The sequence below is a fragment of the Pan troglodytes genome, chromosome 10 (genome assembly GCF_028858775.2).
Source record: "Pan troglodytes isolate AG18354 chromosome 10, NHGRI_mPanTro3-v2.0_pri, whole genome shotgun sequence".
NCBI classification, from domain to species: domain Eukaryota; kingdom Metazoa; phylum Chordata; class Mammalia; order Primates; family Hominidae; genus Pan; species Pan troglodytes.
The window spans coordinates 41201617-41229440 of NC_072408.2; the positions used below are offsets into that span (position 1 = coordinate 41201617).

General features: G+C 46.6%; 2 protein-coding genes across 3 annotated transcripts; both read left to right on the forward strand.

Moving 5' to 3' along the window:
- The first annotated feature begins 5174 nt into the window (after positions 1–5174).
- On the forward strand, positions 5175–8945 carry DCD (dermcidin). Of its 2 annotated transcripts, none has more exons than XM_001170688.5 (5): positions 5175–5294; positions 6379–6417; positions 7828–7929; positions 8272–8361; positions 8777–8945. In XM_001170688.5, exons 1-5 carry the CDS (start codon positions 5237–5239, stop codon positions 8818–8820), a joined length of 333 nt encoding a protein of 110 aa, XP_001170688.2. In that variant the 5' UTR covers positions 5175–5236; the 3' UTR covers positions 8821–8945. The 2 variants fall into 2 exon arrangements, with proteins under 2 accessions (XP_001170688.2, XP_016780296.2); XM_016924807.2 differs by lacking the exon at positions 8777–8945 and adding an exon at positions 8586–8602 and having other exon boundaries at positions 5237–5294.
- Positions 8946–18627: 9682 nt separating this feature from the next.
- On the forward strand, positions 18628–22716 carry LACRT (lacritin). The gene is made up of 5 exons (XM_001170736.4): positions 18628–18739; positions 20297–20350; positions 21149–21286; positions 21688–21789; positions 22574–22716. The coding sequence occupies exons 1-5, from the start codon at positions 18682–18684 to the stop codon at positions 22633–22635; spliced, it is 414 nt and encodes a 137-aa protein (XP_001170736.1). The 5' UTR covers positions 18628–18681; the 3' UTR covers positions 22636–22716.
- Positions 22717–27824: the final 5108 nt, after the last annotated feature.

Sequence of the window (27824 nt, forward strand, 5' to 3'; positions counted from 1 at the left end):
GGAGGAGTACCGAGAAACTGCTCCTTGGCAGTGCTGATTCCAGAACCCTGAGGTTCCTCCTCCTGGAATCTCCTCCTGGAAAATACTTGTGCAAATAGCAAGAACTGTTCCTGAGGGCTGTGTAATGATCTGTTGTTCCTGAGGGCTGTGTAATGATCTGTTGTTCCTGAGGGCTGTGTAATGATCTGTCCGAGATGACGTTCCTACTGAGAAGGGAGCATCACCCTCTGCCTTCACGTACCTCCCACTCAAATGTGCGTGCACACACACACACACGCACACACATATGCCCTCCCCATACTCAAGCCTCCCCATCTCCGGCCCTATCACTCACTTGGTTTCAGATCTTCAGGAGTGGAGCACTTCCTCTCCCTCACTTTCCTGACCATAATGCCCCTGAGTGCTTCCTCTAACGTTTCCCCTCTTCTCAACATCCCTGAACTGCTTCAGACCTTCATTTTTCCCTTCTAGGTACTCCTTTATGGGTCATATTAATATCGAATTATTTAGCATAACTTTATTTCCAAGCCGAGACTATGAGCTCCATGAGGGTGGATACCAACTCATACTTATCCCTCAGATGCCAGTACCCAGTACCTGCAAAATGAATGAAGCCCCTGCCTACCTTTCTCTGAATTCTCCTTGCCCTGCACAGATCTCCACTGCCCACCTTTGATATTAGACTTAACTCACCTCCTGACTCCCAACTCTTAACCACATTATTCCCACACTGGACTTCTGAACCTACCTGACCTTTTCTTTCTGAGGAACCAGCTGGAAGACATCAGTTAAACAGAAACGGATTCTGTCGAAAGCCAAGTATTCCCCATATCTTAACCTTTCTTCTGGGCCCTTCCTGGGGAATCACTCCATGAAGTGCATGAAAATTGAAGGCCCAGTGCTGACTCTTTTCACCACGGAACACCAAAGAGACTCTCCACACCTTTGAAAACATGCAAGCTCTCTTTCCTGACCCAAGGATGCTTCTATGGCCTGAATTGTCAGGTTTCTACAGGCATAAGCCCACATTACAAGACAGAGAAAGAAGGCTATCAAGCTAGGGTTGAATAAACCCCACAGATATTCCAGCAATAAGTGCATTAAATTAAGAAACTGAAGTGAGAGGATCGCTTGAGCCCAGAAGTTTGAGGGTGCAGTGAGCTATGATGGCATCTCTACACTCCAGCCTGGATCACAGAGCAAGATCCTGTCTCTTAAAATAAAAAAAGAGTGTATTTAAAAAGCAGTTCAGCTTGCCTCTAGGAGCTGGGGCAGTATCACCTGGGAAAAGGCAGGAGGAAATTTTCTGGGTTACTGGTAATGCTTCATATCTTGATTGGAGTCTGGGTTACATCAGTAGATGCATTTGTCAAGACGAAAAAATACAGTTAATATGTATGTTTCATTGTATAGTTTCATTGTATGTAAGTTTTACCTCAAAGAAAAAAACTACAAACAAATATTAAATAGTTTCTTAAAAAGCAGCTTGGTATATCTCTTTCCAACAGATTAATGTTATTAGTCCAATCTAAGCTTTATCCACCAGTCCACATCTCTTGCCCAAATTCTGAAGGTTTCTAGCCCCACTCACTTGTAGGTTTCTAGCTGCACTTCACCAAAAGTTACTGCATTCTAACTGTGTGTCTGGCATCCTCACTGGGGCTGGGGTGCACAGACAAATTAAACATGGTCCTGCACTGCACAGCTGAAGTCTAGTGTGGAAAACCAAGCACTAAACAGACAATCCCAATACCATCGAGGTGATGCACAGATAAAGAGAAGAGCAGGGGGCTGGTGGAAGTGCCTAGCCCAGAACTCTGACCTCACTTTGGTGGGGAGAGGAAGGAAGACAAGAAGAATGCCCAGAAAATCTTCCAGGGGCTGGGCCCAGTGGCTCAAGCCTGTAACCGCAGCACTTTGGGAGCCAAGGTGAGCGGATCACGAGGTCAAGACATCGAGACCATCAAGACCATCCTGGCCAACATGGTGAAACCCCATCTCTACTAAAACTACAAAAATTAGCCAGGGGTGGTGGTGGGTGCCTGTAGTCCCAGCTACTTGAGAGGCTGAGGCAGGAGAATCGCTTGAACCTGGGAGGCAGAGGTTGCAATGAGCTGAGATTGCACCACTGCACTCCAGCCTGGTGACAGAGCGTGACTCCGTCTCAAGAAAAAAGAAAAGAAAAAAAGAAAATCTTCCAGGAAGCAGGTATTTCTGATCTGAATCTTAAAGGATGAGTAGGAAAAAGCTCTGTCATCTAATCGTAGGAGGGCATTAAAGACAATACACAGAGGAAAATACGTGAAGAGGCAGAAGCAAGAAAAAATTAAATCTATGCAAGAAACTGAAAGAAATTTAATGTGACTGAGGCAGAGTCTTGATGAAGGAATGAGAAGGGTTGAAACTGAAGGGACAGACAGAAGCCAGCTCATGAAAGATGGTGTGTGCTCTGCACATAGTTTGTCTACTATAAATCACTTAGACAGCTGGGAGATAGAACTTGAGACTGTCAGAGGGAAAACCATTTGTGAAGCTGTTTCTTCAGTGAACATAAAAAATGGCAAGGCCCCCAGGCAGAGGCTTCTGAGCCAGAGCCCTGGGATTGACAAAGAGGCAGAACTTCATAGACCCTGGTGTCCTTGTACATAGGGGGCCAAGAGAAGGAAAAATGTAAAATTACTCTCAGATCTCTATTTAGATAACTGGGTGAATGTCAATACTGTTAATCAGAATGGAAAATGGTGCAGGAGGAGGAGCAGGTGATGGGGAAGATGTAGGGAACGTAGGTGAGGCCAGTTGCAACCCCTAGGGTTCATCAGTGCATTACTGCCCGTCCATTGGTGGATATTAGTGTTCAGGAGAGGGGTCTGGGCCGGAATGAAGATGTGGGAGCCAGGAAGTGTGACTCCAAGAATGAGTCACACAGGAGAGTTTGTAAGAGGAGAGAAGAAAAAGGCTAAGAATAGAACACTGGAGAATATCAAAGGGGCAGGCAAGGTGAGTCAAAGTGGGACTGAAGGGTGGTCCAAAAAAGGAGAGAAAGAAAGAAAACCCCAGCACCTCAAAAGATGAGTGGCTCTAACAGTGTCAGAGCCCACCGAGATCAGATAAGATAAAGGCTGAAAAGTGGCGACTGTATCCGAGTACCTTGGCAAGGATGTATCTCAGTTCCAGGGATGGTGGTGCAAACATTACAGGGTGATAAGAACATAAAGCAAAACACGGATGTTGAGGCCAAAAAAAAATGGAGTTGTTTTCAAAAAGCTTGGTTGCAGAAGGATTGGAAAGAAGCTAGATAGGGAGAGTATAAAGGGAACATTTTGCTTATTTTTAAGATGTCTGTATGTTGAAGGAAAAAAGCCAAGAAAGTCTCACAATGAACCACACAACAGGAGAGATGGTGAGAGCTCAGATGGACTGAGTTCCCATGGAGGTGAGAGGTAGACATCCAGAGAACAGGGAAGAGCCCCAGAAAGTTGACCCAGAAAGTGGATCTGAGCTATTCCTGTTCGAATTTCACAAGTACCCTGGGTCACACTGTGGAGATGAGAGTCAGAGAGATTATGTGACATGCCAAAATCATTCAGCCTCTAACTGGTGGAGCACAACTTTGCTTCAATCCCATAGGCTAGGAAGAGCATGCTTTCTCTACCAGGACAAAGTCCCCTGCTACCATCAATTGTCCCTTCATCTGTCTGAGATCCTTGCCTACTGTGTATCCCCTCAAAGCAAGACCACAGTCTACTCATCTTTATCTGTCTGGGTCCAGCACGGTGTCTGGCACAGACAGAGCACCTCAGGAAACAAATCTCAGTCCATTTTCACCAAGGTCCCAGGAACAGGGCAAAGGCAGGCTCCACTCCGTGGACAGAAGACATCTCAAGGAAGTACCTGGCTTTGTGAGGAGCAGAAACTAAGGTTCCAAGTTATCCTCAGCTCCCCAGATTGGGTCTGGAATAGATGGAGGAGGGAGCTGACCAGTTTTGACACATGTATTCCTCACACAAAACCTGTAGGATTAAAATGATCATTTCTCACCATCAAATGCAAAACAGCTGAAGTGGAACACGAGAGCTGGAGTCAATAATACTGTATTGAATTTGGGATTTTTGCTGGAAAAGCAGATTTTGGGTGCTCTTACACATACACACACACACACAGAGAGAGAGACACACACACAAAAGACTAATTATGTGAAATCATGGATGTGTTCATTTGCTTGACTATAGTAACCATTTCACTAAATACGTGTATATCAAAACTTCATGTTACACCTTAAATATTACCATAAAATAAAAGAAGAAAGAAAAACAATTGAAGTGGGGCAGGTAAATTGCCTCTCTGAAGGCCACACAGCTAGTAAACAACAAAATCAAGTCATAAACCCATATCTCCAGGACTTTCTGCCATTTCGAAGCAAACACAAGTCCGCAGGAAGGGATTCTGAGGCAGAGAGAAGCACCTTTGAATTCTCCACTTCTCTGGATTATCCACACCACTGGCCTCCCTCCCCTATCTGAAGGGCGAACTGGGAACTGACTTCATATTCTGATTAACTTACCAGGAGAATTTTCTGGGGTAGAGGATCATTAGCTGGGACTGAAGACACCCTGGTCAGGGCCTACTGAGGCTGGGAAGCTCTGGTTACCACATGGAGACCCCTAGAGAGGACAGCAGCCTCTCTGGACCTTAGTCAGGTGGGATCCCCAAATGCTGTGAGGGCAGCCCCCTAGGGTGGGCTTAACCCACTCAAGGGAAGCCTCAGCCACCCCCACTCTCTCCTAAGGAGGCTGGATCTGACGTCTTGGGCCCCCCTTCTGTTTCCAGGTGGAAGGAGAGCCTTCTGGGCACAGCCCTCCTGCCAGGGCCCTCTCCAGAAACCTCTCACAGTCTTCCCCAGGACCCCAGATGCAATCAGAGATGGGAGCCCAGGGACAAGCGAGATGGGAAGGGGAGAGGCAGGCAAAGGATGCCAGTCAGGACAGTGCCAACTCCAGAGCTGCTGTCCAGGACCTACCTGCAGGGAAGGCGGGCACCAGCCAGCCCCAGCCAGCCTTTGTTGACTTAACAGGTGGCTCTGAGGTGGGAGAAGAGGAGGAGGAGAACACACCACTGGAAGACTGGTTCCCATTGGTCCCTGTCATGCTTAAAAAAAGGCCCAGAGAGGCAGTCTTGACACCCTAGATCCCAAGATCTCCAAGGATTTGGTGGCATACCCACTCCAGCACACAGAAGCATGAGGTTCATGACTCTCCTCTTCCTGACAGCTCTGGCAGGAGCCCTGGTCTGTGCCTGTGAGTATGGCTCTTCCCCGACACCCAACCATATAGTCCCCTGAAGACTGGGCCCTGCCTTCATTTCCCCTTCCCCTCCTCGCCAGAGGCAGTTCACCCAAGTCTGTCTCTGTAGCCCACTCCTGCCTCCCACTAGGTTCTCCACACAGGGACTCTATGGTCAGAGGAAGCCAGGAGCCCTGTGGCCCCAGCCTGGCTCTCCATTGCCTCTCCTCTCAGTCTGTGATTGGCCCACTCTGCTCCAACCACTCTGGCATTCTTTTTCCCCTCAATGAACCAAGCCATTTCCCACTGCCAGGACTTTTGCACATCCTCTTGTCTTTTCCCCTGCCCATTACTTCACCCACCCATGTCAACCTCCCTCCTACTCAATTTCCAAGTGTCTGCCCTGCTAGCTCTCTGTGTCCATGTATTTCCTCACAGCAGCCTTGCTGAAGCCCCAGAATCATTTTGGCCCCTATTTTGCATTTTCTTCCCTCCTGTATTTTTCCTTCCTAGCACTATCACAAATGTAATTAAATAATTGTTTATGTAATTATGTTAATTCCTCCAAATCCCCCATTGACTGTCAGCTTCCCCGAGCAAACACTATCTGTCTTCCTCACAGCTGTATCTCTAGCCTCTAATACCATGTCTGGTGCATAATGCGTGCTTCATTCATGCTTTTGGAAGAATAAAGAAATGGAGGGAAGGTCCTTCTGAGGTCATTCTATCGGGTGACAATCAGAACAACTCCTGCCCTGTCACTAGAGCAGGTGCTGTGGTCATGCCCTCGTGGTCATGTCCCTTCAACTTTCATTATGAAACTTGGACATCTAAGACATAGAAGAGAGTCAGAGAATGATTCCATTTCCATAGGGATGTTCTGAGTAGCCTAGGTCTAGGGAGGATAACAGAGAGAGGGATTTGGTTGAGATACCAAAAAGCATTTCTAGTGGGCCCCTTGTGTAGCAGAGATTTCTCTCCTGTCTGTCCACTGCCACACTCCTGAGATTAGAGGCCTGGGAATTCTAGGCAGCCCTGGCTGGATACAGCTCATGCAACTGTGCCCTACTTGACATGGTCACTGTTCCCTCCTTTGCAGATGATCCAGAGGCTGCCTCTGCCCCAGGATCGGGGAACCGTGAGTCCTTTCCCTTCCTCCTGCCCCAGTCCTGGGTGGGAGGGTTAATGACTTGGGATATGAGCGGAGGAAGTCAGAGAAGCAGAAGGGGGGTCCAGGGGAAGGAGAGTTGGGAGGCCGACTTTTAGGAGACATGGAGAAGGGAGACTTCCTGAGAGACTCATGCACAGGAGAAGGACAGAGCATGGGGGAAAGGGTGGCCCTGTCTGGAAGTAGAAGTGGAGTAAGAAAAATGGGAAAGAAAGGAATACTTTTCTTGAGCAAGAGGAGGAACTTCACATTAGATGGGTTCAGAGGTTTTCATCTGCCCCACCTTCACCAACAATTTCAATTCAAAAACCTTTCACGTGGTTTCCCATTTCTCATCACGAAACTCTCACCTCCTAGCCTGACATTCAGGGTATCCATGATCTAGATCCAGGGTACTTTTCAAATATAATTTCCCTAGACTCCACTGCTCGCATTCTCCACATCAAACGTTATACATTTGTTTCATCAGACAACATGAGTAACTTTCTACTACCCAACGTTCCTCTTCCTGGGTACCTTTTCAACCCCTACCTGTCCGTGCTCTAACAAGCTTCAAGTCCCAGCTGCTCTCTGAAGCCCTCCCTGCCTGGTGTGTATGGTGCCTCTGTCCCAGTCTCTCCTTTCATCCCTCCTTCTTCTGGGCTTCCCATATATAGCAGTTTTGTCTCTTTTCCTGGAAGCCCCTGAGAGAGAGATCTAATTCTCATTCATTTCTACTTCCCCAGCCATGTACACACTCTGGATAATTAACGGCAGAAAGATAAACTGTATTTCCGCACATCTTCACTGCACTGCGAGCCCCAACCACAGCACACACCTGCACCCTCCCTGCCTTCTCACATACAGCCCAGAGGGAACACCGGGCACCTTGGTGTCTTCTCAGATGCCCCTGAAGCGTTTCACACCAATGCAATAAGAGAAGTTTTGATTCTCCAGATAAACAAATGGATTGTTTACAGCTACAGAAGCCCCCTTCAGAGACTGCCAAATTTCTGTCCTCATCCACCAACCTGCCTAGAAGAGAGAAGCTAGTGCCCTCTGCAAAGCCTCCCCACACTAGGGGGCTGGTATAAGGGATGAAAACTAGGGGGAGTCTCTTTAAGGTGATCTTTCTGCCAAAATGACTTTACTTTTCCCTGAACCATAATCTACTCTAGAAAAGGGCCCTGGAGGAGCAGGAAAAGTCTTGGAGGCAGCAGGAAAAAAGCTTGAGGGATACTAAAGAACCTAACACATCATGAAAGTCAAGCTCTAGAGGAATTGGGAGAGAGGGAGCTATCCTCAAGCCAGACCTTGAGGGGGTAAAAGCACCACCTGCTCCCCGACCAGGGTGGAAAGAGTGAAATAGCTATTATTCCTCTCACTCCCTTACCCTTGCAGCTTGCCATGAAGCATCAGCAGCTCAAAAGGAAAATGCAGGTGAAGACCCAGGGTTAGCCAGACAGGCACCAAAGCCAAGGAAGCAGAGATCCAGCCTTCTGGGTAAGCCTCTGTCCCAATGCCTGGTATAGAATTCTGATGCATGAAACAGCAAGATATCTGGGGGCCAGTCTGCACTCACAGGCACAAGCACAGGGACACAGCTACACCCATATTCCTAGGGAGGGCTTGGGGTGCACACCTGCTTCTACATACAGGGTTTCCGGGCCATAGGTTTTGCAGCTAATACTGGCCTACCAACCTTCCCATGACAGAGAAGTTGGTTCCTTCAGCAAAACCACTTCACCTTAAGAGTGCCCATGGTGCCTAGGAAGCGGGGAACTCTCCTACAAAGGAAGTAGTTTTTCTGCTTCTATGACCTCTTCTTTTCTGAATCCACCCTAGAAAAAGGCCTAGACGGAGCAAAAAAAGCTGTGGGGGGACCCGGAAAACTAGGAAAAGATGCAGTCGAAGATCTAGAAAGCGTGGGTAAAGGTGAGTATGTCCCCAATCCTCCCTCAGGACCAGCCTCAGTCTCCACCCCTTGCATGAGATCTGAAACTGCCACAGCCCCCCCCATTGAAGACCCCTCACTTTGTGCTTTCAAATGTCTCCAATTCCTCATCCAGATTTAAATTGCCATTCTTGTCTAATATTGATACTTCCTGGGGTCTAACTTGCTTTTTTTTTTATTGCTCTTGCCCCCTGCCCCTGCCAAGGTGGGGAAGAGAGGTAGGTCTTTGGGGCTCCTGTGAATCTAGCCTCCATCCCTCTGACTTCTGTGTAAGCACCTCCAGGCCTCCTTTCCCCTTCCCCTTCCCCTACCTCTCCTTCCCCAATTCCCTGGCTCTCTTTCCCTTCCTTTTTTCTTCCTACCCCTTTACCCCATTTTTTTCTGTGGCTGTCCTAGGAGCCGTCCATGACGTTAAAGACGTCCTTGACTCAGTACTATAGCTGTAAGGAGAAGCTGAGAAATGATGCCCAGGAGCAGCAGGCTTTACATCTTCAGCCTAAAACCTAAAAAAAAAAAAAAAAAAAAAAATTTTAAAACAGCTATTAAACTGAAAGCATCTGTAATACTTGGAGTATGTGTGTGTTTTCCTTAAGAAGAGATAGGGTAAGAAACCTGGCCAGGAGCCCAAAAGGTTGGAAGAGCACTCCATGAGGCTTCAATTGGCACCCTGGCCCTTCCTCCCGAAACACAGTTTCCAGACCCAGCCTTCCCAGAGAGCACAGCTCCAGCAAGTTCTTTGATTCATGCCCAGCCCCTCGCCCATATCTGCAGGGTCTAAGCCTCAAGTCCCAAACTGGTTGCCTCTTTATCCCTCATTCTGCCTGCCCAATGCCATTTTACTATGCATCAGTGTTGAGTGGGACTTTTCTCATTGCCCTGGATTTGGCTCTAGGACCCACAGCTAGAATCATAGACCCCCCAAATACCCCACATTCCATGGAGAACTTCTGACATCTGGAGCCTGCCCACCACCCTGGGACTTCCTTAGAGCTAGAAAAGCCAGCCCAATCCCAATCAATCACAGAACTATCATTCTCTACCCTGTGGAGAAGAAGAAAAGTGGAATCATCAGGGTCACTGGCTCTGTGGGGAAAGCAGTGCTCATAGCAAAGAGATTTTTCTTGAAGATCTCCATGGAAGAAGGGAGGGAGATGCTTCTTCTACCCTTCAAGTCAAGTGAAGGGCTGTGGAAATCACTCCTAGATTGAAGGTTCCAGTCCAGGAGGAGACAGGCATCTCCCCCACCAACCTCCCATCTCCAGCTGAATGCACCCTCTAGACTGACCTGAAGCTGCCCAGACTGGAGCACAGTAGGACAGCTCTTGAGAAAGCCGTGTCCCCAGACATCAAGATTATATTAATTAGGGAAGGCTAATCTACTATAAACAATAATCCAAGATATAATTGCACAAACATGTACAAGTCAAGGTGGTTTGCTCCAGATTTGGGGGAAAGAGGCAATAGTCTGTCTTCTCCACAGAGTCGCTTAAGGATTCCAGGATGCCAACAGCCCTGCCATCTTCAATATCTAGCTTCAAGATCATTCTGTCATCTTTATCACCATTCCAACTACAGAAAGGGGGAAGGAGCATAGAACAGATTGCTTGGAGGTTTGTATGAGCTATACTAGCAAGTTATATAAGAACCCACTCCCAGTGGCCACACCTAACTGCAAGGACTGGAAATGCCTAGCAGTAGGATGGTCAAAATGAATGTTTGTCTCCCTGTAGCAACTTCTGCCACAGGGCAAAGTGAACAAAAAGGTGGGTACCTGTTTATCGTCTGACATTTCTAGAAGCAAGAAGTTTTTCATGGTAGCCCGTGGAAGAGATGCAAGAAGACACTCTCATCCAAGCTCCTGAGGCCACTGAAGAGCAAGGAAGAGAACTTAGGATTCCCATTGCTCTCATGAGTGCATTTAGAAGAGGGATCGAAAGCCAAGAAGCTGCACTGGGGGCTTCCAGGCTGGATGGGAGGAGGCAGAACCTGGTGAGAGGGTTGAGAGTGTGGGCCACTGGCCCAAAGGAACTGCCACTCTTTGAGGGTTTCCACAGCAATGGCAGGGCTGGGGTGAAGCTAACCACCAACTAACTGGTGACCACCACACCCTGCATCAGTGGAGGCCTCCAGAGGAGCAGAAGAATGGAGACCAAGCCAGGAGGAGATCAGGATTTCTCCCTCATTGACTGTGATCAGTGACCTTAGAAGATCTCTGTCCGCCCCATCCCACCTCGCCTGAGATCCAGAACCAGACCCCACCCCTTTTCATGTCTCTCCAGTGAAGCATATGCTGGGGAAAGGAAAGGGAGGTAAGATTTTATACTGGATGGACTCTCAACAACCACAAAGAACTAGAATAAATGGAATCCTCTAAATTTGTCATCAATAAATGGGAAAGGGAGATTTAACAACACATACAAGATGCCTCTCAATTTAGGATGAGGTTACAGCCTGATAAACCCATCATAAGTTGAAAATATAAGTTAAAAGTATATGTAACACACCTAACCTACTGAACATCATAGCTTAGTCTTGCCTACCTTACACGTGCTCAGAACACTTACATTCACCCAAAACTGGGCAAAATCATCTAACACAAAGCCTATTTTCTAATAGTGTTGAATAGCTCATGTAATTTATTGAAAACCGTAATGACAGTAGAAAACAGAGTGCTTTTATGGGTACTAGAAGTATGGATTCTACTGAATGTGTATTGTTTTCTCACCGATGTAAAGTCAAAACATTGTAAGTCAGGGACTATCCGTATTTGGGAGCACTGTTTGAAGAAAAACAAACTCCACCAAGTCCTGCCTATTCAAGAAAATATTGTTTCTAAAAATAAACCCACAAGCATCAGGATTTGTCATCATAATGATGATCAAGGGGCTGGGCACAGTGGCTCACGCCTGTAATCCCAGCACTCTAGGAGGCCGAGGCAGGTTGATTGCCTGAGCTCAGGAGTTCGAGACCAGCCCAGTCAACATGATGAAACCCCATCTCTACTAAAAATCAAAAAAAAATTAGCTGGGCGTGGTGGCGTGTGCCTGTAATTCCAGCTACTCAGGAGGCTGAGGCAGGAGAATCACTTGAACCTGGGAGGCAGAGGTTGCAGCAGTGAGCCGAGATTGCTCCTTTGCACTCCAGCCTGGGTGACAGAGCAAGACTCCATCTCAAAAAAAAAAAAAAAAAAAAAAATCAAGGACAGCCATTTCTAAAGGGGTCTTCTGTTATGTATATTAAAAATTCAAATCTAATTCTCAAAATGTTAAGGAAAAAGCAAAGAGATGGAAACAAAGGCAGAGCATGATAAAGCAAGCACAATTAAATCTTGACATTTGGGAGCTCAAGTCCCCATTGGATCTAGAAAGAGGATGTGAAAATTCTTTGTACTATTTTTACAAATCCTCTGTAAGTCTGAAGTTATTTCAAAACAAAAAGTAGGTAATGCATATGTTAATTAGCTTGATTTAGCTGTTCCACATGCAACCATATTTAGAAACATCACATTGTATGTGATAAATATATACAATTTTCATTTGTCAATTTTTAAATTAATTAGTTTTAAAATAATACAAAGTAAAAATATTAAATGAAGTGTTCTGAAATAATAAGAAAATTAGGAGATTTACAAGAAAATCCAGATTTCCAATTTTCCTTGAAGAATTAGAATGTCTGGCAGCCATCGGCTCAAGGCAGAGGCAGCTGACCACTTTACAAAGGGCAGGCACACTCCAATTTGCCCCAACTCTACCACTTCCTCCTGATTTCCTGCACCTGAAAGGGAAGGACAATTACTACTTATCATCGCACCTATGCTGCCGTTTGCCTTGTACCTGGACTGTCTGGCTTATTAATGGTACCTGCTTGACTCCTGTAGGCATTGAAATTTGCAACCCTTAGCCCTGACCTTTGACCCCAAGTCCCTTTCTGGACATTGCCAGATGAGGTAGCTAGACCCCATGGGAGCCATGAGAATCCTTTTTGCTTAGACCACAGGCAGGAAGAGGGCCCGCTTATTGGTCTTCTTTGTGGACTGTTTCACAGCTTCCTGGAGCTTACCCCTTCACTTGTGAAACTAGAGATAGAAAAAAAAAAATCCTTCTCCTTAAGGTCTGGAAAAAGCTTTCCGAAGATGCACATAACATGCCCTTTTTTTCCTCTGGGCCCAGTTGGTGTCCACTAAACCTTCCAAAATCAAAATGCTGAAGGGTACTGTCCTAGTTAATTTTATATGTCAACTTTGCTGGGCAACAATGCCCAAATATGTGGTGAAACATTATTCTGATGTTTTTGTGAGGGTTTTCTTGGATGAGATTAACATTTAAATTGGTAGACCTTGAGTAAGGCAGATTGCCCTTGAGTAAGGCAGATTGAAGGTGGGCCTCATCCAGTCAGTTGAGGCCCGAATAGAACAAAAGACGGACCTCCCCTGAGCAAGAAAAACTTCTGCCAGAAGGTGACCTTCAGACTTGAAGCACAACATCAGCTATTTCCTGGGTCTTCAGCCTAACACCCTTCAGACCTGAACTACAGCTTTTGGACATGCTAGCCTCCATAATCACATGAACCAATTTTTTAACATAAATCAACCTCTCTCTGTTTCTCTCTCTCTCTGTCTCAATCTCTCTCTCGATATATATATGTGTGTGTGTGTGTGTGTGTGTGTGTCTGTCTATAAATATTCATACTATATATAAATACATATACATACAAATACACACATATCCAATTAGTACTATTTCCCTGGATAACCCTAATGAATACAGGTACCAATTAGTTAAACTAGAGAAACATAATGTTACAGAGTCCTCATATTTATTTTAAAATGGAATTTAACATTCCAGCAAGGAGTTGTGGTTGACAGCACAGACTCTGAAACTAGGAAGCCCACGTTGAAATCCAGCTCTGCCACTCACTAGCTGTGTTATCATGGGCCAGCATCTTAAACTGCCTTTGCCTTAGTCTGCTTATCTAGAAAGTAAGAGTATTAATAGTACTTTATCTCGTTGGGTTGTTAGGAGGATTAAGTGAGATTAAAATGGATAAAGCTCTGAGAATAGTGCTTGGCACATACTACATGCTGTATGTATGTTAAAGAAACAGAAATCACATTTTTAAAATTTTTTCACTCATTGCTTTGTCTTCACACCTCCCCGATGGCCAAGGTGGAAGATCGGAGGCATCACAGGAGTGTGGCAGAGCTTGTGCAGGCCACAGGGCTTGGCAGAGAAGACAAGCCATGTCGAGCACAGCAGCCAGGGTAGAATGGCCCTCGGAGATCAACGTGTGCCTGTGTCTCCAATGCAGGAGCAGTCTACCCTAAATAGTCCATGTCAATTCCTCCCTTTGGAGTCTCTGCTTCCCCACCAGCCCCCAGAACATGGCCTAACACACAGGGAGGGGAATGAGGAAAAGACATTCATCACAGTTCAGACAGGAAGTGGTGTATCAGTGGAGAGGTCCAAGTAGAAAACAAATGGCACACTCAGGAGGGCTTATATATATATATAAAATACTTTAAGTTCTAGTGTACATGTGCACAATGTGCAGGTTTGTTACATATGTATATATGTGCCGTGTTGGTTTGCTGCACCCATTAACTCATCATTTACATTAGGTATTTCTCCTAATGCTATCCCTCCCCCATCCCCCCACCCCACAACAGGCCTCGGTGTGTGATGTTCCCCACCCTGTGTCCAAGTGTTGTCATTGTTCAATTCCCACCTATGAGTGAGAACATGTGGTGTTTGGTTTTCTGTCCTTGTGATAGTTTGCTCAGAATGATGGTTTCCAGCTTTATCCATGTCCCTACAAAGGACATGAACTCATCCTTGTTTATGGCTGCATAGTATTCCATGGTGTATATGTGCCACATTTTCTTAACCCAGTCTATCATTGATGGACATTTGGGTTGGTTCCAAGTCTTTACTATTGTGAATGGTGCCACAATAAACATACATGTGCATGCATCTTTATAGTAGCATGATTTATAATCCTTTGGGTATATACCTAGTAACGGGATCGTTGGGTTAAATGGTATTTCTAGTTCTAGATCCTTGAGGAATTGCCACACTGTCTTCCACAATGGTTGAGCTAGTTTACACTCCCACCAATGGTGTAAAAGCATTCCTATTTCTCCACATCCTCTCCAGCACCTGTTGTTTCCTGACTTTTTAATTATTGCCATTCTAACTACTGTGAGATGATATCTCATCGTGGTTTTGATTTGCATTTCTCTGATGGCCAGTGATGAAGAGCATTTTTTCATGTGTCTGCTGGCTGCATAAATCTCTTCTTTTCAAAAGTGTCTGTTCATATCCTTTGCCCACTTTTTGATGGGGTTGTTTGATTTTTTCTTGTAAATTTGTTTAAGTTCTTTGTAGATTCTGGATATTAGCCCTTTGTCAGATGGGTAGATTGCAAAAATTTTCTCCCATTCTGTAGGCTGCCTGTTCACTCTGATGGTAGTTTCTTTTGCTGTGCAGAAGCTCTTTAGTTTAATTAGATCCCATTTGTCTATTTTGGCTTTTGTTGCCATTGCTTTTGGTGTTTTAGTCATGAAGTACTTGCCCATGCCTATGTCCTGAATGGTATTGCCCAGGTTTTCTTCTAGGGTTTTTATGGCTTTAGGTCTAACATTTAAGTCTTTAATCTATCTTGAATTAACTTTTGTATAAGGTGTAAGGAAGGGATCCAGTTTCAACTTTCTACATATGGCTAGCCAGTTTTCCCAGCACCATTTATTAAATAGGGAATCCTTTCCCCATTTCTTGTTTTTGTCAGGTTTGTCAAAGATCAGATGGTTGTAGATGTGTGGTGTTATTTCTGAGGCCTCTGTTCTGTTCCATTGGTGTATATCTGTTTTGGCACCAGTACCATGCTGTTTTGGTTACTGTAAGCTTGTAGTATAGTTTGAAGTCAGGTAATGAGATGCCTCCAGCTTTGTTCTTTTTGCTTAGGATTGTCTTGGCAATGCGGGCCCTTTTTTGGTTCCATATGAACTTTAAAGTAGTTTTTTCCAATTCTGTGAAGAAAGTCATTGGTAGCTTGATGGGGATGGCATTGAATCTCTAAATTACCTTGGGCAGTATGGCCATTTTCACGATATTGATTCTTCCTATCCAAGAGCATGGAATGTTCTTCCATTTGTTTGTGTCCTCTTATTTCATTGAGCAGTGGTTTGTGGTTCTCAGGAGGGCTTTTTTTAAAAAAAGGTTCTTTAAGGAAAAATGTATCTATTATTTACAGAGATTCAAGTAAGGACTAGCAACAGCAGGAAGTCTGAAGCAGCGTGTTTTGGGGGGGGTGAATAATGTCACCTGACACCGAGAGTTGGCGCTCTGAAACAGGGACCAGACAGAAGCTGCAGTCAGAGAGAAACAGCCATTGCCACACCATGCTGCATTAAGTATCCGTGGCTGTAAAAATTATTCAAACATTTGGTGGCTTCATACATGATTTCTTATCCACAGTTGTTATGGATCAGCAGTCCAGGTACAGATGCGCCCTCAGACACAGAGTCTCTAATGAGGCTGCAGTCAAGGTATCATCGAGGCTGCGGTCACCTCAAAACTCAGCTGAGGAAAGACCCACTTCCAAGCTCAGTCACATGGTAGCTGGCAGGGTTGAGTTCCTCACAGATAGCTGGACTAAGGGCCTCGGTTCCTTACTGGCTACAGGCTGGAGGCTGTCCTCGGTTTCTTGCCACGTAGGTCTCTCCACAGGACAGCCACACACATGGCCACTCACTTCATCAGAGCAAGCTGAGAAGATCCAGAGACAGAGTGTGTGTAAACAAGACTAAAGTCATAGTCTCAGAACTGACTACCTCATCACTTTGCCATCTTCTATTTGTTAGGAGTGAATCTCGAGACCCAGCCCAGTTAAGCAGAGGAAATTACAGCAGGGCACCAATGCCAAGACGTAGGCATCACCAGGAGCTATCTCTGAAGTCGTCCTACCACACATGCCAAAGCAAGAGAGGGAGCAGGAGGAACAAATGCCTTGATCTCTCCCTTTTCCCACCCTCCCATCTCCCACCTGTGTCTTCCATTGGCCAAACTCAACTCGAAGCTAGAGGGCATGGGAGCCCAGGTGATACAGCCCATAGAGGCATCCTTCCAGACCAGTGCAGAGATGAGAGAGAATAAACCTGAGGCAGAGGGGAGAGAGGTACAATGAGCAGCCCATGAGACAAGACACAGATCAGCGAACTGACAGTCATCATGGAGGTCAGATAACCTAGAAAACAAGACATCACACAGAGCAGCCCCTCAACCATATCCATGAGGTCTGTCAAGACATTGCACAGAGCAGCCCCTCACCCATATCCATGAGGTCTGCCTCTTTAATCTATGCACCCAATTCTTTCCCAGGCTCTATAATTTGGGGTAACATTTCTCCGGGCCCTGTTATAGAATAATGAAAATTTTCTATAAAACGAATGTCCTTACTTTCACCTCATCCCTATTTATGTAAATGCTTGCCTCTTTAATTACTGAGGCCAGGAGGAAGATTTGGGAGAGGAAAGGGCTATGCGGTGACATTTGGAAAGACCCTGCTCTGTGACAGTTCTAGTGTTGACGCCAAAGTTCTCATTTCCTCTTAGAAAAGTCTTGTGCAAATAGCATAATTTGCTCCTGTTGACTTTTTTAATGTGCTCATGGAGACTGCTCGGGATCTAGATCTGTTTGGGATCTGCAGGACTTCTCCTTCTGCAGTGTACACACACGTGCACACACGTATGTGCACATACCCAGGGCACTGGTGCCATCAAAACTTTCTCTTGTTCTTCAGCCTTCCCCATTCCAGGTAAGGCCACCACCACCTTCAAGGCTCCCAGGCCCAGACCCTCAGGCAGGTAGCAATTGCCAAGGCTTTAATGTCCCACCCCATTAATTTTATCTTCCTTTATCTCCTGAAAAGATTAATGCTCTAAACCCTGGCACCCAAAACACCCTCATGTTGAAAACTCTTCAATACCCCCTTCTCACACTCATCTTCAGAGCTACCATGAGGCAGAGAAGCCTCCGGAATCAGCCCACACGGGGCTGGGTGAGTGCCAACACCAAGCAAGGGGAAAGTCACAAATTGACATCCAGCACCTTATTCTCCACCCTTCAGCCCCTCAACTGACTCCTGCTCCACGGCCCATTCTATTAATATCTAGCATTTAGCACCAGCCTGGACAAAAACCTACTTGGAAAGATGGTACAAGAACCCCACACAACTCCATAGAACTTCGCTGTCTAAAAAAATGCTTTGCCATATATACTCTCACTTAATCTCCACCACTATGCTGTACATAGGAGCCACAACTCCTAGACAACAAATAAAAATCCTATCACTTTTCAAATCCTAACATTTTCATATGACAAAGCCAGAACTCAAAATCCAGACCTCTAGAGTCCCAGATCAGGAAAGGAAGAAACGCCAAGTCAAAGAGAAGCTTCTTTAGAATAATCTGCTTTTCTGGATTATTCACACCATGGGTCAGCTCCCCACTTGAAGTCAGAACCAAGCTCCAATTTCAGTGAACCACCATCATGCTTTGACCAGGAGATTCTCTCAGAAATGTGGGGTCCCACTGAGTAGGCCTGAAGACAGAGATTGACAGGCCTGTGTGAGCCTGGAGGAGTTCTTTTTAGGGGCTGGATAATGTCAAGAACAGAGAACAACTCCAGAGAAGGCACACAAGCCTTCAAACCCATCCCCTCATGGGGAGAAAGCAGCCAGGAACTCAGGCCTCAAGTGTTCTAGGTGTGGTCTCCCAGGGAAACGGGCTCACTTAGTTTGGGGAAACCTTCAAACCCTGCACTGAGTCCTATGTAGACTGGGACAGAAGGTGGACAATGTAATCTCCTGAGCCCTCAACCTCCTCCTGGAGAGATGACAAGATTAAGATTTCTCTACCAGAACCCTCAACGGACACATCCCAGAATCTCCCCAAGTGAAATGTGCTCTACCTACCGTCCCTGAGAGCCCAAGGGTGTGAACCCAGAGGGCAGGTGTGGTGGGGAAGGGAGGAGGGAGAAAGAAAAGGGATGGCTGGGAGTTGGAGAAAGGCTCCTATCCAGGACCTGCCTGCAAGGATCCCAGGTATCAGCCAGCCCAACCTAGCCCTTGTTGACTTAGCAGGTGACAGTTTGGGGAAGAAGGGGAGGAGGATGCGGAAGTCACACCTCTCCAGGCTTGGTTCCCATTGGCCCTTGATATCCTTAAAAGGGCCCAGAAATTTCAGCATCCTTATTCCCCAGATCTTCTGCAGATTCTGTGGTTATACTCACTCCTCATCCCAAAGAATGAAATTTACCACTCTCCTCTTCTTGGCAGCTGTAGCAGGGGCCCTGGTCTATGCTGGTGAGTATGGCCTTTCCTCTGTGCCCCACAAGAGTCCTCCCAGTCCAAGGAGCCCCTCACTCCTGCCTTCACCCCTCTCCTCCTCTCTCAGTGCTATTCTGGCTTCCCTGCCTCTGCAAGTGACTCCTCTCCCAGTTCTCCACACGTGGCCTCTGCACCCCACTGGCCAGAGGAACCCAGAACTCTCTGGCCTCTGCCTGCCCTCCCAGCTCATCTCCTCACACACCATTGTTTACCCACTATGCCTCAGCTACACTGGCTTCTCTGGTGTCCCCTGCATGTAGTTGAGCAGGGTGTCCCCTACACGAGGGTGCCCAGGCAAGGAGTGGTAGAAGCTAAAATCTGGCCGACACTCTACTTGCCAAGCAGCGAGCCTGGCCCCTGGCTGTGTCTCTTAGGAGGAAGGGATGCCTTTTTTTTTTTTTTTTTTTTTTTGAGACCGAGTCTCCCTCTGTTGCCCAGGCTGGAGTGCAGTGGCACGATCTCTGCTCACTGCAACATCCACCTCCTGGGTTCCAGCGATTCTCTTGCCTCAGCCTCCTGGGTAGCTGGGACTACAGGCTCATGCCACCTTGCCCAGCTAATTTTGTATTTTTAGTAGAGACGGTGTTTCACCATGTTGGCCAGGTTGGTCTCGAACTCCTGACCTCAGGTGATCCACCTGCCTTGGCCTCCCAAAGTGTTGGAATTACAGGCGTGAGCCACCGTGCCCGGCTGGGATGCCTTTTTTGATCCACAGAAGCACTATTTGGGCCGTGATGATCCTGCTGTTCCTTGAACATCAGGATCTTCCTTCTTGTCCTTTCCTCGTCTAGAATGCTTTCCCTCTCCCTGGCCCCTTCCCCCAACCAACTCTAATGTCACCTGGCCAATGATTTTTCATCTAGAAAATCTCAGTTTAGATATAATTCCCCAAAAAGGCCTTCCATGCACATGCGGAACAAATCAGATCCATGTGCCCTTCTCGCACCAGGCTGCACGTTCCCTTCCAGCACTGTCACACCAGCCATTAAATAATTTCGTAAAAGGACAGATGTAAGCTCTGTCAGGGCAGGGGTCTTGTCTGCCCTCTTCAGCACTGCACCTCCATCTCTTGGCACAGAGCTTTGCATAAGTGTTGTGTTGAAAGAATAAAGGGAATCAAGGCTGGGGTCTCAATCCTGCAAATCGCTCAAATATGGCCCCATAACCCCCACATACTGTCCTCCTCCACCACAGAGGAGGTTGAGCCCCTCTGACCACGGCCAGCTCCATGACAGACACCTCAGGGAAGCCTCCCTCCCAAGCCAGGGGCCAGTCAGGAGGAAGGCACTGTTCCAAGAGACATTACACTTCTCAGAGGGGAACTTATTTCAAAAGCCACAGGAGTTAAACATCAGAGAGTGCCCCAGTAGACCCGCTGATATGGTGGAAGGGCATGTCCAACCCAAAGGGAAATTGATCCCCTTCTATCCATGAGCATTCCCAGGAGATAAGCTTTGGGAATGGGAGGGGAGGGTGGCTCGAGTAGGTCCGGTCCGGTCCTTGCTCTCATCTGGCATGTTTCCCCCATTGCAGAAGATGCCTCCTCTGACTCGACGGGTGCTGATCCTGCCCAGGAAGCTGGGACCTGTGAGTCCTCCTCTCCCTGCTGCCCTAGCCCTCGTTGGGAAGGTTTAACAGTTAGGGATGTGAGTGGTGGCTGGGAGAAGAAGCCAGTGGGAGGAGATCTGGATTCTGTGCTTGGTGGTAATGGGGAGGGGCAGGTAATATAATAAAGAAGCTGGCATGGGTTGAAATGGCACAAGGCTAAGGACAAAAGAGGATGACCCAGAGAGGCAAGGACAATAGGGAGCATGGGGAAAAGGTTATTGTGAATAAAAGGGAGAGAAACATGAGGTTAAGTGGTAAGGGCAATGTCTCACATGGCATTAATACCTTCACCTGCAAACACCTCCCATTACTCCCAATTCCTTAGCAAGATAACCATTATCTGGCCTCTAACCTCATTTTCCAACCCCATTTTCCATGACTCTCTTTTATGTCGCACCCACATCAGCTAAATTGAACTTGTTTCCATTCCCCACACATGCCTTCGCCTGACCTCTTACTCACTGCCTGCCCCCAGGGAAGCCCCTTTGGTACATCCTCTCCTGCTAACATCCTGCCTTCAAGATCCAGCTTCTCTATGAAGTGCTCCCCGATTCTCACCATCCCCTAGCCCAAATCCTTCCCCAACCCTGCCCGCTGCATTCCAAGAGACACACAGCATGCAGAAATGCTATCTCCCTTAAGGGGGCAGCGTTTAAGCCATATCGCTTCTGTATCCTGGCACCCAGCACACATTAGGTATCCTGGGGCCCTGCAACCCATTCCAAAAGAAACAAACACTTCGACTTTGCTAAAATCCATCAATTTGTGCATTCACAGCTAAGCCTAATGAAGAGATCTCAGGTCCAGCAGAACCAGCTTCACCCCCAGAGACAACCACAACAGCCCAGGAGACTTCGGCAGCAGTTCAGGGGACAGCCAAGGTCACCTCAAGCAGGCAGGAACTAAACCCCCTGAGTAAGTCTCTGTCTCTATGCCAGATCAACAACCTAGGAAAGTCTCTGGCTGCAGGCCCACATCACACCTCCACGCACAGAGATAAGCCTGGTGAGAAGCAGGTAGACTCAAACACCTGAACACAAAGGCACAAATGGGATTGTGCATTGCACCCACACAAAACGTTTCCACAATAGTAGATGTTGCAGCCTGCACAATACATGGTTTCTGTCCTGGCTCACACAACTTCCTATGAGAGAAGTGCTGGAGCCCTCAGCAAAACTTCTGCACTTTAGGACTTTCTGTAGGGATGATGTCCTGGGTGGAGTGGGGGTGGGGGGCGGGTGCAGGTGGGGCAATGCAGAGTTCTCTTTAAATGAGGTGATTTTTCTGCTGATGTGATTGTTCTGCTCCAAAATTAGAATCCATAGTGGAGAAAAGTATCTTACTAACAGAACAAGCCTTTGCAAAAGCAGGAAAAGGAATGCACGGAGGCGTGCCAGGTGGAAAACAATTCATCGAAAGTGAGTGCATCCCAAGGCAAGGCCTTGTGGGAATGAGAATACTCACCACCCACCATCCGGGGGTGGGATATGGGACAGAACTTGCCCCCATTTCCACCTCACATACGAGACTTGGAATTGCCACAGCCCCTGCTGTTGAAGACCCCTCATTTTGTGCTTTCATATGTTTCCAATTTCTCATCCAGATTCAAATTGCCAGCTGGGCACGGTGGTTCACGCCTGTAATCCCAGCATTTTGGGAGGCCAAGGCTGGTGGATCGCTTGAGCCCAGGAGTTCAAGACCAGCCTGGGCAACATGGCGATACCCCATCTCTACAAAAAAATACAAAAATTAGCCAGGCGTGGTGGCACATGCCTGTAGTCCCAGCTACTTGGGAGGCTAAGGTGGGAGGATCACCTGAGCCCATGAGGCAGAGATTGCAGTGGGCCGAGATTGTGCCACTGCACTCCATCCTGGGTGACAGAGAAAGACCCTGTCTCAAAAAAAAAGAACAGATTCAATGTGCCATGTTGTCTGATATTGATTCACCTGGGGTCTAACCCCCTACCTTCCCACAGCAGAGCCTGCTTGTTTCTATTCTTGTCCCCTGCCCCTGCCAAGGTGGGGAAGAGGGTAGGTCCTTCAGGCTCTGGTGAATCTAATCTCAATCCCTCCAACTTCTGTGTAAGCCTCTCCAGAGTCTCAGTAAGTCTGGAAAGCAGAGATGGAATTGAGGAGAAATGGAAGGGGTGGAGCTGGTGCCTGGGGTCCTAAAAGCCTCATTTGTCTCATCTTTCCTTCTAGATGGAAGTGAATTTGCACAAAAATTACTGAAGAAATTCAGTCTATTAAAACCATGGGCATGAGAAGCTGAAAAGAATGGGATCATTGGACTTAAAGCCTTAAATACCCTTGTAGCCCAGAGCTATTAAAACGAAAGCATCCAACTTGCTGTGTGCCTGTGCTCTATGGGATGGGCCCTGGAGGAAGTGCAGGGAGAAAAGCCCTCCCTGGACCAACACAAGGCATAGGATGTCCTGACCCAGGCCCTTGGCCAGTCACAGCCTGCCTGGAAGGCAGAGCCTCTAACAAGCCCTTTTATTCACTTCGAGCCACATCCACATTGCTGAGCCTCCTTTGAGTCCAAATGCCACTCCAGTTTTCGTCCCCCTCTTACTCTTCACACATTACTCCTAGTGACATTTGAGCATTTCCAAAAATTAAATCAAATTCCAAAGAACCAGGATTTATCATCCTGAAAATAATCAAAGCCTGAGCCATTTATACTAAAGCCACTTTCTGGTACCTTTATCAGAAATTCATCTCTCCTGCCTTCTATTCGTACGTTCTACACTGGGCCAAAGTGGCTGGCAATGGCTAATTAGGTCAGACAGTAAAGTAATGAGCTACTACAGTGACAACTGGCACTTGACTAAGAAGACCAGTTGAATCCATTAAGGTTATTCTTGTGATGTGCTGCAGAGAAACCACTTTTGACTGTGTTTTAGATGTGCAAATTATCTTCCCCAAAGGACTAAAGTCTCTCAAAGGGGTCTTGGTCACCTCTTTCTCCTCCTGCAACTTTGTTTTCCTCCCCTACAGCTCATGGCTGTGTCTTGCACACAGATGAACCAGGGAAGATCACTCATGACTTCAGGGGGCAAAGAAAGCAGTCAGATCTTCTACCAGACCCCTCCCCAGGCCAGGCACAGGGTCTTCTGCTCTTTAACATGCCCGGAGTCATTGATTCTAGACTGTTCTTCCCACCCCATCTTAGTTTATTTTCTGTTGCTCATAACAGAATATCTAAAACTGGATAATTTATAAGACGCAAAATGTACTTCTTACAGTTCTAGAGCTAGGAAGTCCAAGGTCAAGGGGACATGTCTGGCAAGAGCTTTCTTGCTGGCAGGGAATCTCTGCAGGATCCCAAGCTGGAATAGAGAATCACATAGTGAAGTGGCTGTCCACTCTAGCTCAGCTCTCTCTTCCTCTTCTTAGAAAGCCTCCAGTCTCACTCCTGTGGCAAACCATTAATCCATTAACCCATTAATTCATTAATCCATAGATGGATTAATCTATTTACAAGGGCAAAGATCTCATGACCCAATCATTTCTTTTTCTTTTTGTTTTTTAAGACAGAGTCTTGTTCTGTCGCCCACACTGGAATTCAACGGCTCAATCTCGGCTCACTGCAACCTCTGCCTCCTGGGTTCAAGCAATTCTCCTGCCTCAGCCTCCCAAGCAGCTAGGATTACAGGTGCCCACCACCACACCTGGCTAATTTGTTGTATTTTTAGTAGAGACGGGGTTTCACCATGTTGGCCAGGATGGTCTCAAACTCCTGACCTCATATGATCCACCTGCCTAGGCCTCCCAAAGTGCTGAGATTACAGACATGAGCCACTGCACCCAGCATGAACCAATCATTTCTTAATAACCCTGCCTTTCAATATTGTTACTTTAGGGATTAAGTTTCAATGTAAGTTTTGGAGGGGACAAACACTCAAACTATACCATTCTACTCCTGGCCCTCTGAAACTCATGTCCTTCTCAAATATAAATATATTCATTCCAACTCCATAGCCCCAAAATCTTAGCTCATTCCAGCACCAACTCAAAAGTCCAAAGTCCAGAGTATCATCTGTGAGCCTGTGAAATACAAACGAGTTATCTACTTTTAAGATACAGTTGTGGTAAAAGCATAAAACAGACATTCCCATTCCAAAATGGAGAAATAGACAAAAAGAAACGAGTAACAGGTCTCAAGCAAATCTGAAACCCAGCAGGGCAGACGTTAAATCTTAAAGCTGAAGAATAATTTCTTTTGACTCTGTGTGTGGCCTCCCATCCACAACGGGGTATGGGTTAGGCCCCCAAGACTTCAGGCAGCCTCACCCTTATGGCTTTGCTCAGTGCAGCCCATGTGACTGCTCCTAGGTATTGGAGTCTGGTGCCTGAAGCTTTCCCAGGTGGGTGTTGCATACTGCCAGTGACTGCACACTTCTGGGTTCCCAGTAGTGGTCCCACTCCCACAGCTCCACTAGGCATTACCCTAATGGAGACTCTCTATGGTGGCACCACTTCCATGGCTCCGCTAGATGGGGACTCTTTGCATTGGCTCTGCCCCTGTGACAAATCTTTGCCTGGGCTCCTAGGCTTTTGATGATATCCTTTGAAATCTTAGTGGAGGCTGCCAAGCTGCCACAGCTTTTGCTGTCTGCAAGCCTGCAGAGTCAGCACCACCTGGATGCTGCCAAGGTTTATGGCTTCTACCTTCCAAAACTGCAGCACAAGCTACAATTGGGGTCACTTGAGCCTTGGCTAGGGCAGCCATGAAGCTCTGCACTGGGGTTCCAGGGCAGAGTCCCAAGGCACCATTCTGCCCTTCTAGACCTCTGGGCCTATAACAGGAGGGGCACTCTCAAAGATCTCTGAAATGCATTTCAGGTCTTTCTTCATCGTCTTGAGAAATAGCATCCGGCTCCCTTCTATCTGTGCTAATCTTTTTAGCTGCACCCTTGATCTCCTCTTCTGAATGCACTTTTTCACTCTTCATGTGGCCAGGCTGACAGTTTTCCAACTCTTTCCACTCTGCTTCCAGTTTAATGTAAATTTTCTTTATCTTTATAATTGTCTTTGAATTATTCCTTTGCTCCCAAATCTCAGCATAAGTGGCCAAAAGTAACCATGCACCTCCTTCTATATTTTGCTTAGAAATTTCTTCTGCAGATACTCTAGTTTGTCACTCTCAAGTTTGGCCTTCCACAAAGCCCTTAAATGTAGACACAGTTCAGTCAAGTTCTCTGTCAATTTATAACAAGGATGGTCTTTACTCCAGTTTCCAATACCTTATTCCTCAGTTCCATCTGAAATCTCATCAGAATGGCCTTACTGTTCATATTTCAACTAGCATTCTGGTCACAATCACTTAACAAATCTCTAAGAAGTTCCAAACTTTCCACAGAACTGAGGTTCTCCATGAGTTCTTCACCCCTGCAGCAAACTTCTGCCTGGACATCCAGGTGTTTTCATACATCCTCTGAAATCTAGGTGGAGGTTCCCAAACCCCAATTCTTGAATTCTGCGCACTCACAGGCTCAGCACCACATAAAAGCTGCCAAGGCTTGGGGCTTGCACCCTCTGGAGCCACAGCCCAAGCTCTATGTTGGCCCCTTTCAGCCATGGCTAGAGTAGCTCAAACACAGGACACCAAGTCTCTAGGCTGCACAGAGCACAGGTACCCTGGGCCTGGCCCATAAAACCACTTTTTCCTCCTAGGCCTCCAGGCCTGTGATGGGAGGGGCTGCTGTGAAAACCTCTGACATGTCCTAGAGACATTTTCCCCATCATCTTGTGGATTAACATTCGGCTCCTCATTACTTGTGCAAATTTCTGCAGCCGGCTTGAATTTCTCCTCAGAAAATGGGATTTTATCTTCTATCACATTGTCAGGCTGCAAATTTTCTGAACATTTATGCTCTGCTTACCTTATAAAATGGAATGCCTTTAACAGCACCCAAGTCACATCTTGAATGCTTTGCTGCCTAGAAACCTCTTCCACCAAAAACCTTAAATCATCTCTCTCAAGTTCAAAGTTCCACAAATCTCTAGGGCAGAAGCAAAATGCTGCCAGTCTCTTTGCTAATACATAACAAGAGTCACCTTTGCTCCAGTTCCCAAAACAAGTTCCTCATTTCCATCAGAGACCACCTCAGCCTGGACTTTATTGTCCATGTTGCTATCAGCATTTTGGGCAAAGCCATTCAACAAGTCTCTAGGAAGTTCCAGAATTTCCCACATTTCCCTGTCTTCTTCTGAGCCCTCCAAACTGTTCCAGCCTCTGCCTGCTACCCAGTTCCAAAGTTGCTTTCACATTTTCAGTATCTTTTCAGCAACATCCCACTCTACTGTATTAATCAGTGCTAATACAGTACCAGTTTAGTGTATTAGTCAGTTTTCACGCTGCTGATAAAGACATAGTGGAGACTGGGCAATTTACGAAAGAAAGAGGTTTATTGGGCTTAGAGTTCCACGTGGCTGTGGAGGCCTCACAATCATGGTGGAAGGTGAAAGGCACATCTCACATGGCAGCAGACAAGAGAAGAGAGCTTGTGCAGGGAAAATCCCCTTTATAAAACCATCAGATCTCATGAGACTTATTCACTATCACCAGAGCAGCACAGGAAAGGCCTGCCCCCATGATTCAATTACCTCCCACCAGGTCCCTCCCACAACACATGGGAATTCAAGATGAAATTTAGATGGGGACACAGCGAAGCCGTATCAGCAGGGATTTCTGTCTGCTCTTTTACTTCTATATCCCCAGTGCCTAGAATAGTGCCTGGAACACAGAAAGCACCCAAGAAACATTGGTTCAATGTTGAATGAATTCACCCACTTCCACCCACCTCCTCATTTATATCCTGTGAGATGAATGTCTCCATCCTCTCTGTTCTTAGAATGTGCATTTGCATGTCTGCTATAATACCTCTTCACCAGAGAGGCAACACTTCAGAAGTAGGTCCAGGCGGAATTCATCTCAGAATGCCTAACACTCGGCAGGTAACAGGTGGTTAACCAGTTGTCTGTGTACTGAACGAAGGAGAAGCAAGCTCTGGGATTACCTGCCTACAGCACCCCCAAAATTCCCCAGGTTCATCCTCCTCAAAGGAGAGACAACTTCAACCATTTCACATTCACAAATTGGTGACTTTGGACACAGAGTGATTATGACAAAGCCTGATGAAGGAGCAAGAGCTAACCCCAGATACTGTTTCAGAGAAAACCCCAATCCTGATGAAATCCCTACCAACCCCAGAGACAATGGCAGCAGTCCAAAGGGTCTATGAGAAACAAGGAGCAGATAGTTCCCCCTTGTGGCACAGGCCTGTGGACTATGTGACTTTATCGTGAGGACAGGGTGGACCCATGTTCAAACTACTCAAGGCATACACAAACACATCTGTACCAGATGGAAGGCTGAGCATAGCCTTCTACCTCCCTTTCCACTGAATATTTCATGAAATGACTGAAAATGCTGATTTAATGAAAA

Coding starts and splice junctions, on each gene's coding strand:
- DCD (XM_001170688.5), top strand. CDS start 5,237: ATGAGGTTCATGACTCTCCTCTTCCTGACAGCTCTGGCAGGAGCCCTG. Junction 5,295..6,378: donor AGGAGCCCTGGTCTGTGCCT/GTGAGTATGGCT, acceptor CCTCCTTTGCAG/ATGATCCAGAGGCTGCCTCT. Junction 7,930..8,271: donor GCAGAGATCCAGCCTTCTGG/GTAAGCCTCTGT, acceptor AATCCACCCTAG/AAAAAGGCCTAGACGGAGCA.
- LACRT (XM_001170736.4), top strand. CDS start 18,682: ATGAAATTTACCACTCTCCTCTTCTTGGCAGCTGTAGCAGGGGCCCTG. Junction 20,351..21,148: donor TGCCCAGGAAGCTGGGACCT/GTGAGTCCTCCT, acceptor GTGCATTCACAG/CTAAGCCTAATGAAGAGATC. Junction 21,790..22,573: donor TGGAAAACAATTCATCGAAA/GTGAGTGCATCC, acceptor CTTTCCTTCTAG/ATGGAAGTGAATTTGCACAA.